General features: G+C 34.9%; 1 protein-coding gene across 1 annotated transcript; it reads right to left on the bottom strand.

The window, feature by feature from the left end:
- Positions 1-12,842: 12,842 nt before the first annotated feature.
- Positions 12,843-16,957, bottom strand: Defb112 (defensin beta 112). Its single transcript, XM_074082808.1, has 2 exons — positions 16,900-16,957; positions 12,843-13,003 (listed from the first exon to the last, which is right to left on the bottom strand). The coding sequence occupies exons 1-2, from the start codon at positions 16,955-16,957 to the stop codon at positions 12,843-12,845; spliced, it is 219 nt and encodes a 72-aa protein (XP_073938909.1).
- Positions 16,958-17,750: the final 793 nt, after the last annotated feature.

Below are 17,750 nucleotides of genomic sequence, written 5' to 3'. Positions count from 1 at the left end.
AGAAGAACAAGGAGGAGGAGGAGGAGGAGGACAGAAGAAGAAGGAGGAGGAAGAGGAGGAGGAGGAGGAAAGGAGAAAGAGAAAGAAGAGAAGAGAAGAGAAGAGAAAAGGAAAAGGAAACACAAAACAGAAGCTCTATACCTTGCTGGTGAAATTGTAAAATAGAACAGCTACTACAGAAAACAATTTGGCAAAGTTGTTCAACTATTAAAACTAATAGCATATTCCATTTCTAGATATATGATTAAAAGAATTTAAAATAGTTTTCACACACAAATTTTTTTAAAAGACACTCATAACACCAATATCTATAATGGGCAAAAGTGAAAAATTATGATGAATGCATAAACAAAATGTGGTGTGTGCACTGGTGGAAACTATCCACCAATTAATGGAAACGAAGGACTTGAACAAGTTACTACATGGATGAGTCATGAAAGCATCATGCTGAGCGATTTATATCAAATAAAAAAGGCCACAGGTTGCCTGAACTTATTTATGTGAAATGTTCTGAATACTCAAATATGTAGAGACAGAAAATAGATTCGTAAATAGAAATGAGGAGAGCAGGGATGTTGTAGTGACTGCTAAGATGAGGGGTTTTAAATGTAGTATTTAAACGACATTGGGAATATACTAAAAGGCACTAAGTTGTGTGCCTTAAAATGATTAATTTTATGTTATATGAATTATGTCAGAATTTTTAAAGTACAAAAATATTTAAAACACCTTCCACTCTAGTCAACAAATTAAAATACAAAGGGCTTAAGTTTATGTTTTCCCTATTAACAGAATTTCTTTTATGAGGAATGAGAATTTAAGGCTGTAGTACAAGGAAAGTTTCCCTACTTTTATGGTATATGGAGGAAGTGACTCTTCTTCTCTGAGGACTGCTTTTTCAAGAGTGGCTATCTTGGAAACTCTAAGTGCCAAAAAGTCAGAAGAAACATCAAAATGTAAATATTTCTATTATATTACATTGGCAAATTTGTGATGCATGTGAAATACAGGAAGAACTTAAAAATTCCTCTGCTTAGTAAGGACTGCCACTGTACCATGTGTTGAAGTTGTTGGATTCCAGTTCTTCACTCTAGTCATCCTTATTTCAGAAAATTAATGTGTTTTACTATCAGTCAGTTACAAGAAATTATAATGAATATAATTATCTCTTGCTGAGTTGTTATTCTGAGCTACACTATAGTAATTGCATAGGCTATCTTCTAAAACTCAAGATAACCTTGTAAAAGTATTATTTTTCTGGCCTTAGAGATGAAGAAACAAATGAAAAGAAGGCTTAAATAACTTCCATAAATAACTACAGTATTATAAATGGAAATCATCAGACAAAAAGATAAGATTATCATCCTAAATCAGTTAGATTTTTTTTTTCAATCTTTCAAAACTAGTTTTCTCAGGAAAGCAACTCGACGACAGCTCCCTTGGGCACTGTGGATATAGAAGATATAAAAATAACCTAATAAATTCTCCAAGGGACTATATAGTTTTCCAAATCTTAAAATGCTCAGTTTTTCTGTAAAAGCTGACTTGATAGATTCCCAATGATAAGACTCCATGAGTGGACAACCCATTGTTTGCAGGTCAAAAAGCAAATCAAGATACATGGGTCCCTTATATTCTGCTCCACTCCCAGAAAGTTCAGTGAGACCAAGCATACTTTTGTTTCTTTTCTCAACATATTAGTCAACAAAGTAAATGATGAAAATTTCATAATGCCAGAAGTGCCTCTGCCCTTTCAGAATATCAATCCCTTGGTCTTCCTGCAAAAAGGCTCTCTAGAGAGATATATATTTGAGTGATTCAGAGATATTGTGTCAGTTGTCCGTTAATCCATTTTCTGTTACTATAACAATACACCTGAGTCTGGGTATATATAAAGAATATAAATTTATTTAGCTCACTGCGTTTCTATTTAGTTATTATTTATTTATTTATTGGTAGTACTGAGGATCAAACCTAGGCCTCATGCATACTAAGCAGTCACTCTATCACTAAGATACATCCCCAACCCTAACTCACAATTTTAAAGGCTAAAAATCCAAAATCAGGAACCCCATATGTTTGGTCTGTGCAGAGGGGCTCATCTAGATTTTATCACACTAGGGACAGCACATGTAGAAGAGATCCCATGGTGACAGAGGAATCCAGAACAAGCCAGGGACCAAGCTTTCTCTTTCATGCAAACAAATCAGAGGTCCTATGAAAATTCTATTAGACCCCTGCCAGGAGCACACCATTACCTAATTAACTTCACTAGCCCCATGTCTTAAAGGTTCTTCCCCCTCAACATAATCTCACTGAAGACCAAGTTTTAAGTGCATGAACCTTTGGGGTGTACACTCAAACCATATCCAAACTATTTTGATGTCCATGGTGGGGTGGGGGGAGACAGAGACGGAGAGAAAGAATGCATTTGAGATGAAGAGGTAGATTTAAAGAAACTGGGATCTTGCTAGGTGACAAAAGAAAAAATAGAGTAAGTTACAGTAGATGCATGTGGCATCTTTCAGGAATGAACCATTACAGTTCCTAAACCCCGAGTTTATGAAGACTGAAAATCAAACCTTGCATCAATGAGCAGAGCCATTGAAGGAGATACTGAAAAAGTAGAAACTTCATCTAAATTTTTATTTCCTGTAGTATATGGAATACAGTAAATGTCAAAAATATTTTAAAAATTACATCAACTCATTTGAATTGATACACCAGGCATTTTTAAGTTTTAATAAGTTTTAAAAAGTAATCTTTGTACCAATGGCTTTATTTAATCTATATAAATGTTGGAATTAAAGCAGTAAATGCTATGTGAAGACTTAACTAATTCTGTCTTTGACCAGTTATGGAGGTCTTCAGTGATCATACTTTTGTGCCTTACTCATTGCTTCTTTTTTTTACTATGTTAAAGAATATTAAACAAGAATTTTAAGAACTTTAAAAATTTTTGATGAGTGTTTACAAGAAGTTTTTATGGAACCTATTATACATTGTATCAAATGCAGCTTACCCTAGATATACAAAAATACAGCAACTGCTCTAAAGCCTCTAGGAATATATGCTTTTCTCCCACCTGTCTACTTCTTACTGGAGCTCGAAGTACGCCTCTTACTATTCCTTGAGCATTCACTCTCCATTCATAGCTCTCTACTTCAGTGTGTGTAGTACACACCCTGATGTCCCGGTCTTCTCTGTGAAAGCACCCACTACACTCAGTTGAGGTTGAACTTAAGTAGTTCTTCACTTGGGAAGGTGATCTCATAATCAAACACATTGGTCATTATTTGGTCTGGTGGAAATTTTATCACATTATTTTGGGCATCATCTACCAGTCATCTTTGGTACTCCAGGACAGACATTATGTTTTATGCAATCAACAGTGATCCTAGCCCCTGGCAATTTCTGACCTAAGTCCTAAGGTTTAAATACGCAGACTGCTAACTGGTCAAAAGATATTTTTAGATTCTATCTGTTTATTTGCTGAATCTCATAAATATTTTTTGAAAACTTAGAGAGCAGGCTTCAAGATTCAGAGAACTAGAATATTGGTCTGGATGAAGATGATACCTCTTTTCTGAAAAGCTACAGTTGCTCTCCTTTCAATTTGATGCTTGCAAATTATGTAAAGATGATGCCCAAGGAGGTAGGTTTCTCTAAATACTTGTTAAGGTGATTGGATTCCAAGAAAGCCTGACTGAAATTCCCGAGACAAAATGTGAAGCATGGAGTAGAGCTTCTGCTCACCATGGCTTCTCAGGGGTTTGACAAGGTCAGAATTCAAATCAGGTTCATGCAGGTCCAGTCTCCTTCAGAAGTCTTGTCAGGAGCTTCACTTCCATCAAGCCACTATGCCCCAGCAGATTTGCTCTACTGCTCAGACTGCAAGGAAAAACAGTGCTGGCACTGGGAGTAACATGGAAACTTTAGCCTCCTGTTCATGAAAGTGACTCGAGGGTGGCCATGGTGCTGGGTTACAGGTGTAAATTGGTTAATCGCTTTTAAATATTAAGGACTATGAAATGTTAGCCTCTATTTGTATCTTGTCACAAGAGGCAGAAAAGTTAGGTTCTCTATTAATCTTTATCAGTTGCTATAGTGTTTGAGGTGCTATTGCTCCACATTGCAATGATACTAATAGAATACCAATTCTACAATTCAAAGTAAACACTATTAATTGGTCACATAGATTATGCAGACTTTATCTCCTTTATCTATTCATGTGTGGATGAGTAAAATAATTAAAATTAATTGTATAATTATTTATTCATCTTAGTGAATGTGAAAGTTGAGGTATAAAAGCTGCACAACTGGGCACTAGAGAACTTGAATTTTTTTCCTTTGGTGGTTCTATGGTTTTAATTCAGGGTCTCACATTTGTTAGGTAGGTACTCTACCACTTGAATCATGCCCCATTTATTGCTTTAATCATTTTTGCCAAGGGATGGCCTTAGACTGTGATCCTCGTACCTATGGCCTCCCATGATTCAGATGGGGGTTTCACTAACTTTTTCATCAGGCAGCCCTTGGACCATGCTCTTCACCTCCCAGGTAGCTGTATTACAGGGGAAAGCCTCTGTGCCTGGCCCAGAATTTGAACTCAGTATTTCTGTCCATTATTTCAACCACTTTTCTATACATTCACTGGGTAAATTAAAGTCTTTGGTATATTATTGACATGTCACTGTGACAAAATAATTAGCATTATAACAACTTATGTGCATACATAAGTTTGATTGCATAGTTTATTTTTAATAGACTATATTTTTATAGTAGTTCTATATTGTCAGCAAAACTAAGGGAAAAGTACAAAGAATTCACATATATGCCCATCCTCTACACCTGGACAGCTTCCCAACTATCAACTTTCAGCAACAGAATGGCACATTTTTTGTTGCTGCTGTCAAAAAAGACAAAGGTTGCATGTTTTCTCTCATACATGGGGCATTGATCCAAATACAAGTGCAAGCATTATCATACATACATCTATCTATCTGTCTGTCTGTCTGTCTGTGTGTATGTGTGTGCACGCACACACATGTACATGTATAGTGCATGGTAAAGCTTAATGGTATGGATTTACTGCAATTTATTCATCCATTCACAGACTGAAAGACACCTTGGTTGCTTCCAAGCTTTGGAATTTATGAATGAAATTACTGTAAATCTTCATGCGTAGGTTTTTTGTCTGGTCATAAGTTTTCAGGTCATAGTAGTGAATACCATAGCATAATCACTGGATTATATGGTAAGAGCTTGTGCTAACTTACCAGTCTTCCAAAATGGATGTATAATTTTGCATTTCCACGAGTCAGGAGTGACAGTTGCTCCTCATGATCAAAGCATTTACTTTGGTCAATATTTTGGATTTGGGGTATGTTTTTAATTTGCAATTTCCTAATGAGATATGATGCTTATAATAGTAAATTTATGTTGAATCCAGTTAAAGGATATCCATATGGCTGGTTAAGATTATTTTTGCATGTGTCCATGAGGGTGTTTCTTGAAAAGACTGACATTTAAATTGGTAGAGTGATTAAAGCAGATCCACTCTTCCTAGGTGAGTAATCCAATCCACTGAAGACTCAGAGAGAAAAGAAAGAATGTTTCTCTTCCTAAGCTGAAACACCCATCTTCTCCTGTTCTGGAACTTACACCAGTCACCTTCTTGGGTTTTCAGGCCATTGATTTGAACTAAATTACACTATTAGTTTTCCTGGTTCTTAGGCTTGATGACGGTATATTATGGAATTTCTCAGTCTCTTTAGTCATGTAAGCCAATTCCTAAAAATTAAAACAAACAACAGCCACCCCCCCACAGACAGACACACACATGAATCTTATTTATTCTGTTTCTCCCCTCCCCACACCTTGATTTTCATAAAATTGACTATCTTTTCACTTCAGTATATACCATCTTTAAATATTTCCTGGTGAAGCATCTGTTAATATATTTTGCCCATTTTCATTGGGTTGTTCTATTCTTTTTGTTGCATACTTTGTTTGCTTTGTTTTATTACAGCCCTGGGTATCCAACTCAGGCCTCACACATGCTAAGCCAGTGTTTATCACTGAGCTACATCTCCATCCTCTTTGCTGTTGAAATTTAACACTAAGTCCTTTGAAATATTTTTCCTAGTTTTTGGTTTATCTTTTCATCCTGTGAGTGTACTTCAAATAGCAGATGTTTTAATTTTTATAGATTCTCGATTATTTTTCTCATGGATTGTGCACTTGTATTAAAATATGTACAGAATTTTTCTCAGCTGTTTGCTTTTATTTTTTTCAGGTCAAACACCTTCCAATAAAATGACTCTGTCTATCTTAGTGCCTGGTTTAACTGCAGCTCAGAGGAGTTAAACAATGATGACAGATCTTGGTGAGTGAATAGACAGATGAAAAGTCAGAGTTCAAGGATGGGTAGAATCTCTGGCTAGAATTTCAGTTGTACCACTTGGGTGAAAACTGGAGCATGTATAATTGGAGCATTGAAGGTGGCATGCAACTTTTTAAAAGAAGAAATTATGATTTTTTAAAATATGATTTTTCTTGCCTAATGGAGAAAATGACCATGTATGGTCATGTAACATCCAATAAAATAGAGATAGATTTTTGTTTTTAAAATCATTAAAGAAACATAGTAGCAATAAACATTAGGTATAGAATTTAAGTAGACTGAAGAATGTCTACCAAAGACATTTCTGCAAAAGAGAATAGAAGTAGCTTTACAAAAATGAGTATGAGTGCTGAAGAAAGAAACTTTACAAAAGATTGCCATTTTTTTCTGCCTGAGGGCTTCCAGTTGATAATCATAGTCAAAGTATTTCATTCATGTTGAAATACAAAGAACTGTTCTAAATATCTATATGATATTTCACTATAAATTTACTTTTCTACACCAGCTGTGAATATCAAAGATCATAACATACTCTGACTAATCATTCATGTAATGTCAGGAATGACTAACTATTTAACAAATGATTTTTGATAGTGATATTGAAGGATATGGTGAAGTAGGAATTTCAATATTTTCAGGTTGTTACCCAACAATACATCCAAAATTTTATATGGATTACAGTAAGTGAACAAATGAAATTTATCATTATGATGTGCTAGAATATTCAATCCAGTTCCTGTATGGCTAGGCTTGTTAAATTAGACATTATGACAATATATCTAAAAGCTAAGAAAGAGTTAATAAGGGCAGCTATTAATGACTAGGTAAACTGGAAAGAAAATATATCTTCATTGATCACAAAATTCAAATGATGCAGACAAAACAAGATAAAAAGAAAACGAGACAGAAGAACATACTGCTACTCTGAAAACTTTTGCATCAACTCTTCAGTATCAATATTAATCTTCTAACTTAGTTATTAGAGGATTCCAAATCAGATACCCCTGCAATGCCCTCAAAATAAGGAACTTCAGTTATGCACACTTTATCAAATAGTGCTCTAACATGACATCTTTTTATTAGCACATATTAGTTTATAAAATAATGGGTTTCAATATGTCATTTGCATACATGCATATAAAATAATTCAGGAAATTGTTAATATTTGCCATGATGTTCAGAAAGTCCTATCAAAAGCAATCTTATCCCTACTAAGGGTTTATGTCTTCCCTCACTTCTCCGAAAGTCCTTACCTTTTTAGCTTTCTTAGTCCATAAATTGGGAATTCCTAAATATGCATTTTTTAGTCCTGCCCTTTTCTTCTTTCTGTCCAGACACTACTTCATTCAAGGGATACTTACTCTTCATTTACTACCTATCATATACTGTACTGTCTCTTATGAAGAACAGGAAATAAAATATATATTTTCTGCCCTCATAAAACTTACTCAATATCAGATATTACCCATCCTGTTTGATGCCTCCCTTGCATACTTTAAAAAAAGTGATTACCAGGGTTGATGGTAAATCTCAGTGTTGGAATACTTGCCTAACATGCACAGGGCCCTGGGTTTGATCCCCAGACCACACACACATACACCCACACCCACACCCACACCCACCCTCCCACACACACACAGTCACACACACATTTGTCTAGGCAGTGTTCTACCATAAGGTTATTCCTGCAAAATTTTTAAACTCGTTTTTAACAAGACATTTAAACCTCAAAAATGTTATATTTAAAAATATAACCAGGCACTGGTGACTCATGCTTGTAATCCTACCTACTCAAGAGGCAGAGATAAAGGAGGGTCATGGTTTGAAGCCAGGCTAATAGTTCCTGAGACCCTGTCTCAAAAAAAACCTATCAGAAAACAGGATAGGTGGAATGGCTCGAGGTGTAGGTCATGAGTTCAAGCGCCAGTACTGCAATCAATCAATCAATCAATCAATAAAATATATAAGAACAGTCAGGATACTAAAAAGTTAAATAATTTTATTAATGATAATCTAAATATTACTTATTGATTGAATGTTACACATCATTAGTGTTTAAATTGATGTGAAAATCAAAGGACAGAATTCTGGTCTCTTACAGGTATCCTGGAAAAATTTAACCAAGTTTAATATTGTCTATTCATGATCCTCAACTAATAATCCACACTGTATTGAAATATAAAAGCTATCTTACTCAGATTTGGGTGATTATTAATAGGTGTACCATTCCATTCTGAGAATTCCTTGTACAATTTACTATGTGTTTTGGGGCAGTGAAGGAGACATGATTGCAGTCATGGTGATGTAAAGATCTTTCAAGATTCATTTATTTTATTTTAAGGACTAAGCAACACATAACAGAAAATGATTTGGTTTTACTTTGCTTAAAGAAAGTGGAAATATATATTTTGTTTTTTGATAACTGTGGATATTAGAGTTTAATATTCCCCTTGAACTCCTGTATTCCATGAGAAATACATTGTGTACAAAAGCATATTAGATTATGAATAGGAATGCCCTGGGTTTATTCTTGGCTCTAGTTTCTTTAATCTTTTCATTCTCTGGATTTTATTTGTAGGATTAGGATGAGGATTTTGATGTAGAATATTCTAAGGCTTGTTTTCCCATATCGAACTTTCAATGAGTCTTTTCTCTTAGGCAAGTACATGTCATGTGAGTGATTAATTTTTACTAGAGAAAACATAATTGATTATATGGAAAAACTCCTTTCCCTGTATAATTTTCTTAAAGGCTAAATCTCACAAAGATATCTTTTTTGTGTGTATGAATACATGTGCATAAATATACACTAAGATCATGGGAATTTTAAAGTTTTAATTTCATTTGTTGAGTTTTAGTTTTACTACTTGATCTATTTTAAATTTTCATTCTTATCTAGCTTAATGTTATTTCAGTTCAATTTATCTGTTTCCAATCATGAAATAAGAACACTTTAAATAATTCAACTTGGAGTTTGAAGTACATAATTTGTTAACTAGCAATGGGGAAGTTGAAAAGTGAAGTGTTCTAAGATCGGCGATGGTAGTTGCTTGGTATTGTGCACCTACAATGAAGAAAAGAAGGAGTCATATTTTTAGGATCTAAAAGCTGTGGTAATTCAGTAGGGCATAGAATTATATTGGGATGTCACTGAAGTGAGGCAAGATCATAGAGATTGGGGTCATCCAACAGGGACCTATAAGCAAGGGAAGAATTAGCCTGTTCTAGAAAATACTGCCTTGAAACAGAGACAGAGAAGAAAAAAAAAATCTGGATTTTCTTACCTACCATGTACTTTTCCTCTGTTGTCTCCAGTTGACTAAACTTATGTAGAAGTCAGGCAGCTAAGTGGAATGGAAAAATATGCTTTATCTTAATAAGGAAGAAAGTGGATTAGAGATAAAAAAGGTAATGAATACAAAGGCTTTTAAATTTTTATTTATTAAAGTATAACACATGTAAAGAAAAGTGCTCATGTAATTTTCAGACTTTGAGCCCATTGTGTAACTGGCTCCCGGATGAGCAAGGAGAACACTGCCATATACCAACTATTCCTTGAGTTTTAGTCTACCTTGTACTCCCTTCAAGAGTAAATAAAACCCTGCTTTTAAGAACTTAGTTTAATTTCATGATAATAATTATACTTTTATGAATAATGCTGCAATAAATGTGCATGTGCAGGTGCCTCTGGAGTAACCTGTGTCACATTCTTTTAGGTATATCCCCAGGAGTGGGATTGCTGGATCACATGGCAGATCTATGTTTAGATTTTTACAAAGCCTCCGTATTGTTTTCCATAGTGGTTGCACCAGCTTGCATTCCCATCAGCAGGGTAAGAGGGTTCCTTTTCCCCACATCTTCGTCAACAGATGTTGTTGGTGGTGTTTTTGATGATGGCTGTTCTAACAGGGGTGAGGTGGAATCTTAGTGTGGTTTTGATTTGCATTTCCTTGAATAATAATTAAAAAATAATTTTACTATTGAGGGCTTTTGTGGGATTGAATTTTTTTATTAAATATTCTGTTTGTTGGATTCCTCCACATTGTGTGTACAGTTGTTTGCCACTCAATTCTCAATGTTCTATTGTTTATCATTGTGTACCTTGAACAATGTAGTTCACAATCTTACTGACAATTAAGATCATTTTGTTTAAATTTTTATAGAAAATGCTGTTATAAACATTTGAAGTGATGCCTTTTGATGAACTTACACACATAATTCTTTTGAATATAAAATTATGAAGGAAGTATAACAATTTATACTCTATTCAGCAACATGAAAGGATTCCAGTTGCTCCAATATTGGTTATGCTCCATCTTTTCTATTTTTGCCTTTGAATGCATGAGTGATGCTTTTGCATACAGACTTGTTTTTTCACTTAGTAATGAACCAAATTGTTATATTTACTGAAGAGTTATTCTCTTCTTCAAGGTGTCCTATTTAGATTTTTTTCTCTTTTATTTATGTAAGATTTTTATATTTCAAATGATTCCTTCTGGAAACCTGAATATCTATAAAATTTTTTCTTACTATATGAACTGCATTTTTCCTTCAAAATATATTTTAGGAAACAGATATTACAAAATTGAAGCAATGACAACTTATCAATTTTAGTAATTGGCTTTAACTATGATTTCTGTGAATCTATAGATCAGGAAGGAAAAGTCAAAATGCTTACAATATAATAGTTCAAGTTGATGAAAAAGTTACTTATGTCTTCAATTTCTGTCTCTCGCATTTTTTCCATTAGGGTACATTTTTTTCTATTAGGATTTTTTAGTGGCCTTGCTGAATTAAAATATTAATTCAATTAGTTTGTTGATTTTTTAATGTTTTCTGGATATACAAGCATGCAGTGTTTGAGTAATGACAGATTTATTTCCTCTTTTTCCATCTTTTATTCTACTTGTCCTTATTTTTGATCTATAACACTGATGAAATCCTATAGTATAATGTATAGAAGTATTGGTAAGTCTACATTCTTTATTGGTTCTTGATCTTGGAGGAAAGTGTTTAGTAGTCTGCTTTATAATATGGCATTCAATGCAGGTTTTAATATTACTAAACATTATCAGTCCTCAATTTTATCTTATTCTGTTTATCATCAACTAATGCTGAATATGTTTACAAATCAGTAGAAGAAAACAATGAAAAGTGATCTTGGGAGTCAAACATAGATTTTTAAAAAGAATATATCTAACAGCTAATAAATATGTAGAAAAGATTATAAGTATTATTAGTGTAGAGGAAATTACTTCCAACCCCTTGTAATTTACACATCCAGAGGAAAAGAAAATGAGGATCAAATGGAACTGTCTTATACTACTTCTGAGAATGTAAATTGGTATAATCACTTTCAAAAACCATCAATAGCTATACAAGATAAACATTTCAATACCTTATGTTGAAATATTCCTACACCTAAGTACATTTCCATTAGTAATGAATGCATGTGTTAATCAAATTAGTGCAGCTTCATTTCATATTTCCATCTATATTAGAATGAGTATGCAGACTGTAGTAATGGTACACTGTGAGACCACTGAAATTGAAAGTTTGGATCACAAATCAAAATCCCAAGGTGCAGGTGGGCTTTTTTTTAGCTCCAGATTGACACAGATCAGAGCACACAGCAGTATGCATACTAGCAACATCATATATAACTTGAATACCTGGGTGCATTTTCCAGTGTACCAGAAACTGTATGGAGGATGTATTTGGTTTGTAAAGTGAATGCAAAGCTGATATGTGTCCATGTTGAAGCAGCAAATAAAACTCACCAGGTGTCGGTAGCTTCTGCTTAAATACTTTCCTACTCCCTGCAAAGCAAGCCAAGCCAATGTTTATTGTGGCATAATACATCAATATCCTTATTATTTTTTACCAAAAGCTTCAGGAGTTTATCTTGCTCCATTTTTCAGTTCAATGTCATCTCAAAATACTGAATATTAATTTAGATTATTTTTAGTTTTAAGAATTCTGTCACTAAGTGGAGTAAAAGTGTAGCCAATATAAGAAAGCTACAAGGATTGTGTAATCCTTCAAAGTTCATTATTTCTAGGGTAGCATCTCTTATTAACCCTCTCCCATTTCTGATTCTAAGAATACTTGATATGCATCACAATAATTTGCAACATGTTTTTCATACTAAACAAAGCACTGGTTCCAATATTCTACAAAACACAGAAGTAACATCATGAAATTTCCTTCTCCTCTCTTCATCTATTTCTGAGTTCAAATCTCCAGTCCATATCCTCATCCTTTCTTTTTAAAGCAGGCACAATGTTCGTGAATGTTGCACACTGTCATTCATGAACACCATCCGTAGACAAAGATACTAGTCCATGAGTGAAGTGATCTAAAATAATGACATATTGAAAAGACATTTAAGACAGATCTTCTTCTTTTGTCTCTATCTCTCCACTTACTCCTGTAGCTATTGGGTGGGATCACATTCCTTTACACAGCAATGCGTTGTAGGTCTTGCACAGTATATAATCCTAAATTCTCCATGACCACATTGGTTTTTACACTGACCACCAATCTTTGTGCATGCATCCCACCAATTAAAGAGAATATGATGCTTGTTACTTCTGGCTGAAAGGCAAGAATAGGTGTAATTAATAAAACAGGCAGGAAATGTCAAGATTCAATGGAAGACACACAGCAAAGCACAGATAGTAGAAGAGAAATAAAGGAGGGAAACTTTTACATTGGGAAGTTTTTGTTTCTATTTCTCTCAGACCAAATGAAGAAAATCAGCAAATACCCAATTCCTACGGTAGAAGTTTCATTCCCACTCATTTCAGTCAATTAAGTAGGGACTCAATGAGTGATACTTGGAGAACTTGCTTCTCTGTAGGCCTCTCTGATCCATTAGAACCACCGAATGTGAGTGGGCCAGTTTCCACCCTGCTTTCATTCATTATTCAATCCCAGTGACCTTCTACGGTGAATAGAAGGTCTATTTCTCCACATGATCCCTTTGTTCTTTGGAACCTGACTTCAGCAGATTGAAACTATCAAGGGGTACAATTTTATTGTGGTGGGCTTTGTGAACAAGGCAGCAGGCTCTTAAATTTTTAGAGCTACCTCACTTTCTTTCACATTCACCTTAATGTTTTCAAAGCTATAGAAACTTTTAAAAAAAATTTTTCCCAGTCTCTCTTTTTACTGTAAATCCTTTAATTTTGTACCTTCAATGATTATAGGGGATGTGGGAAGGATGTGGATATGAGGTATCTCTGTTACTAGCAGAGTTCTAAACTGTAGGAGAAGCATAAATATATTAACTGTATTGCTACAGAAGAAAACTAAAACAAAGGAAAGCAGATCACTGGAGGGTGAAATTTTGGATTAATATCAGTAGTTTTTTGACAAAGCTTTTCTAAGAATCATGAAATCATTGTTTTAGGAACTACATATCTTTCATTACTGGAAAATATAAGCAAGAGTAGAAGCTGATGAACTATTGTCACTGGTATCTGTAAATATGCTTTCATCTCAATTCACATTTTAATTTTAAAATTGACTAATCCCTTTCCATCTTTTCCAGGAAAATATTTTATGGAGATGTTTTATATGCCCAGAGACCATTGGCAGTTGGATGTCAGGAAGCTTGGGTCTACACAAGCTAAACTAGTCCTATGGTGAGCCTGAGTCTTTAGGGTCTGTCTAGGTCTGATTGCTACATTCGCTGGTTTGGAACTGTCTCTTGAATCCCAAAAGGGCAGTCCTAAATCCAACCTTGTCTAAAGTCTAGGTCTACAGAGGTAATCCTGGTGCCTCAGTCCATGAATATAGGCCTATCGTCAGAGTCTACTGGGGTGGGTTTGGACCCTATAGTTGCTGAAGCAAGCCTGGATCCAAAGTCCATCAGATCCTGGGGCCATGGTGACCATCCTAGAACCTGGGATCCTGACTTATGACCTGATACCTGAGGCAATGGGGGTGGCCTAGTGATGGAGGTGTAGGGGCCAGTCTGGGACCTCGGTCTGCAAGAGTGCTGCTTCTTGGATCTCTGAGACTGACTCGGCATTGAAATGTACTGAGATGAGCCTGGACTCTGAGTCTGCTGAAGCCTTGGGCCACAGATTTTGGTCTTAAGTAAGCAAGCCTGGAGTTTATTTTTGCAGGTGGTAGTTTTGTTTCTGAGGGCAGAGATACTGACCTGGCTCTAGACAAGACCTGATATCCACTCATGAGACTATATTGACCAATCTGGTTTTGGCCTACTCTAAAATCAAGGATGGAACTTGGCCTGATAGATGAGTCTACAGGTGCTGATATGATACACTATGGTTGCTGAGGCTCACCTGGCACTATTGCAGACCTGAAGTCTGTGGTCAGGGTGGGCAGTCTAGGGGGGGTATAAAGTCCAGAGCATGAGGAAATGATGACCAGCCTATTTCTAGGATAGGTCTGTGTATTGATTCTGCAGGGGGCTGAGGTAAGTCCAAAGCTCAGTGCCACTGGAGAAGACTTGGCAGTGGGGCAGGCACAGACACCAAGGCTGCTGGGAAGTCCTAGGACCCGGGAGTTACCAGACATGAATTAGTACCAGGGTGGGTCTGGAGGATCAGTACCAACCCAGGATCTGGGGCCAGAGGGGGCTGTGAGTGTTGGATTTTACTGAGGTAGGCATAACATTGGGGTCCAAAGAAATGGTCATTGTACAACTCTTTCGTCTTCCCTCACATAAAAGGTTTCTCCATGCTTTAATGACTGGTGTTAGGATAGGAATGATGTAGGTAAAATTACTGACCTTCCTATGCTTTTCAATGTCTTTATCATATTTCTGTGCTGTATGTATCCAAGTGCTTCAATCTCTCATTTGGTTCCTTTGTTTTAGTGCATGTATTTTCATCTGTTGAGAGTTGTTAAAATTGATGTTTCTGTAGGAGGAGGAACACTTGAAAACCCTATTCTATCACCTTACTGATATCTAACTCAACTTAGTTAAAAAGGCTGTATTACTGAATGTCGTCTATAGATTCAGTGCAACACCTTCATACTCCCAATGACATTCTTCACAGAAATGGAGAAAAACAATTCTAAAATCCTTAAGGAAGTACAAAAGACCCCAAATGGCCACATCAATCCTGACCATAAGGATACTGGCAACTGTGACTAGAGGATTTATCCTCATTGAAATAGGGTGTTTGTCCAGACAGCTTCTAACAACTTTAAAGACTTTTTTCCCATTTTAAACATAAAATTTGTCCTACTCAAACCTAATAGGAGAGATGCAAAAACAGCTAAGTAAGCTGAGATACAGAGTATAGATAGGATATTCATGTCAGTTGACTGCTGGTTTCATTTTACCTGTGTTGTTTTCATCATAGCGTTCCTTTCCAAATATTGTGAAAGAATTACTTTTCTTTGAGTTTAGCTTCTCAAACTTCTGTAAACATGAAAATGCAGGACTGGCAACAGGAACATCAGAGTTCACTGTAAAGTAAAATAATTCATTGAAAACAGAAATCCCCATGTTTTCAGAAATAAGAATACTAATGTGATCGACTTTATTTCATGGCCCTATATTTATGAGGATTGACAAAATTATAACATATATTACTCATGTGTAAAGTCTGGTTGTAGAAATGTGTTAATGATTGGGCTAGTAATATTGCTACCTTGTAGAGTTCTTGTTAGGAATCATGAATTAATTTAGGCAAAAGGTGGAACAAATTTTAGTTATTAAATTTTTTATTATTGAGAAAAAACATCAGTGCATATTTACATCTATATATTCCAGGAAATTTCTAAAAATAGAGGGAATTCTAATGAACATGTTCCAAGACATTTTTATGAAGATGACTGAGAAAATTACTCTGTTGTTTAAATTAATTCATTCCTTGAGTTACATTACTAGTTGAAATTCATCCATGTCTTCCCTTTTGATAAACAACTGCTGGCTAAAAGAGATTGAGTGGTAGGGCAGAAAGCACTGACAGAATGGAATGATGAAGATTTATCTTATGGTGAACTCCATCTCAGTAATGACAGAGACCTTGATCATCTGGAGAAGGCAGAAAGGTCAAAAAGGAGAATGGGACTTAAAATGATTAGATCTAGAGCTGTCTCAGTTATCAAAATACTAAAATTTTAAACATTTATCAACACATTTTACCTGATTTCATCACTGCTCTGAGTACTATAAGTGTGAGGATAAATGATTTCCCAGCATGAATTCATAGTTTTCCAAATCTGCTGTGCTAAATTCTGTTAAAGTTGAATACTGAGTAATAGAATTCAAGGAATATATATACATATATATATATATATTCACTTAATCAGAGTGAATTACAGTTTTACCAATGCACTATGCTTAAAAAGCTCTTCAGATATTTTCTCCATCCAGGGACTATAACTCATTTAAAGAATCATTGTCATGGAACAATATAATGACTCTATAGTGTCAGTGGTATTCACTTAAAAATTCACTTTTCATCCTTTACTGCTGAGTCCTATGGCAATAATAGTCATATTACCTGTTGGCAGGAAGATACCAAAGATGAATGAAACAGAGAAAAATAGATGGAGCTCCATTATAAACGATTTCTTAGGAGAAACTGGTCAGCAGGTCTTCTGTCTTAACTTAGGTGTTATTGAAATAAGGGCAAAGAGAACTCTTTTATTTATAGAACTCATTTGCGTATCTTGCTTACTGAGGACTATTTAGAGCAGGAACATTTCTATTCTATGCTTGGTTGAGTAACACTGATTCAAAGAGATGATGGATAGAAAATGCTGATGTGTTGTCACACAAAAATGCCATTCACTGAGTTCTTTTGCAATTTATTTCAATAAGAAATTTTACTAGTTACAAAACATGAATATAAATTGTTCAGGGACAAAGGTCATTAACAATTCTACAAAAATTAACTTAGTATTCTGGAAGTTTGTGTTTTATGAATTCATGTTTTTTATTTTAAAACTCTCTTTGTTAATGCTGAATCACAATGCAATAAGAAATCTGAACCATAGAATTTTATGCTAAAATTACAATTCTGAATATTTAATTTTATACGTAAAATTGTTCACATCCAGTTTGGTCATATTATTTTATAACCCACATCTTTTTCATTTAATATACATATATATGACAGTTATATGAAGTAGATTATTACACTATAATTATGTGTATGACCATTACTCTAGTTTGCTAAAGAAAGATTTATTCCCTCCACTGGGATTTATGATTGTCAATGCATAATTATCCACTTTAAAGTCAGAATGCATTCCCCTATTTGGTTGCTTTTCTGTGTAGCTTGGAGTAATATCTTAACTCATCAGTAAGTTCTTCAAATTATATCACAACAGATGTATAAATAGCTGATGC

Source organism: Castor canadensis, chromosome 8 (assembly GCF_047511655.1).
Source record: "Castor canadensis chromosome 8, mCasCan1.hap1v2, whole genome shotgun sequence".
Lineage (NCBI taxonomy): Eukaryota > Metazoa > Chordata > Mammalia > Rodentia > Castoridae > Castor > Castor canadensis.
The sequence above is the reverse complement of the archived record's forward strand: the minus strand, read 5'-3'. Positions and strand labels throughout refer to the sequence as shown.

Bases quoted from the DNA above. Each gene is read 5' to 3' on its own strand.
- Defb112 (XM_074082808.1), bottom strand. From the start codon at position 16,957: ATGGAGCTCCATCTATTTTTCTCTGTTTCATTCATCTTTGGTATCTTC. The intron at 13,004-16,899 runs GTAATATGACTA...CTTGCCTTTCAG, and splicing joins TGGTATCTTCCTGCCAACAG to CCAGAAGTAACAAGCATCAT.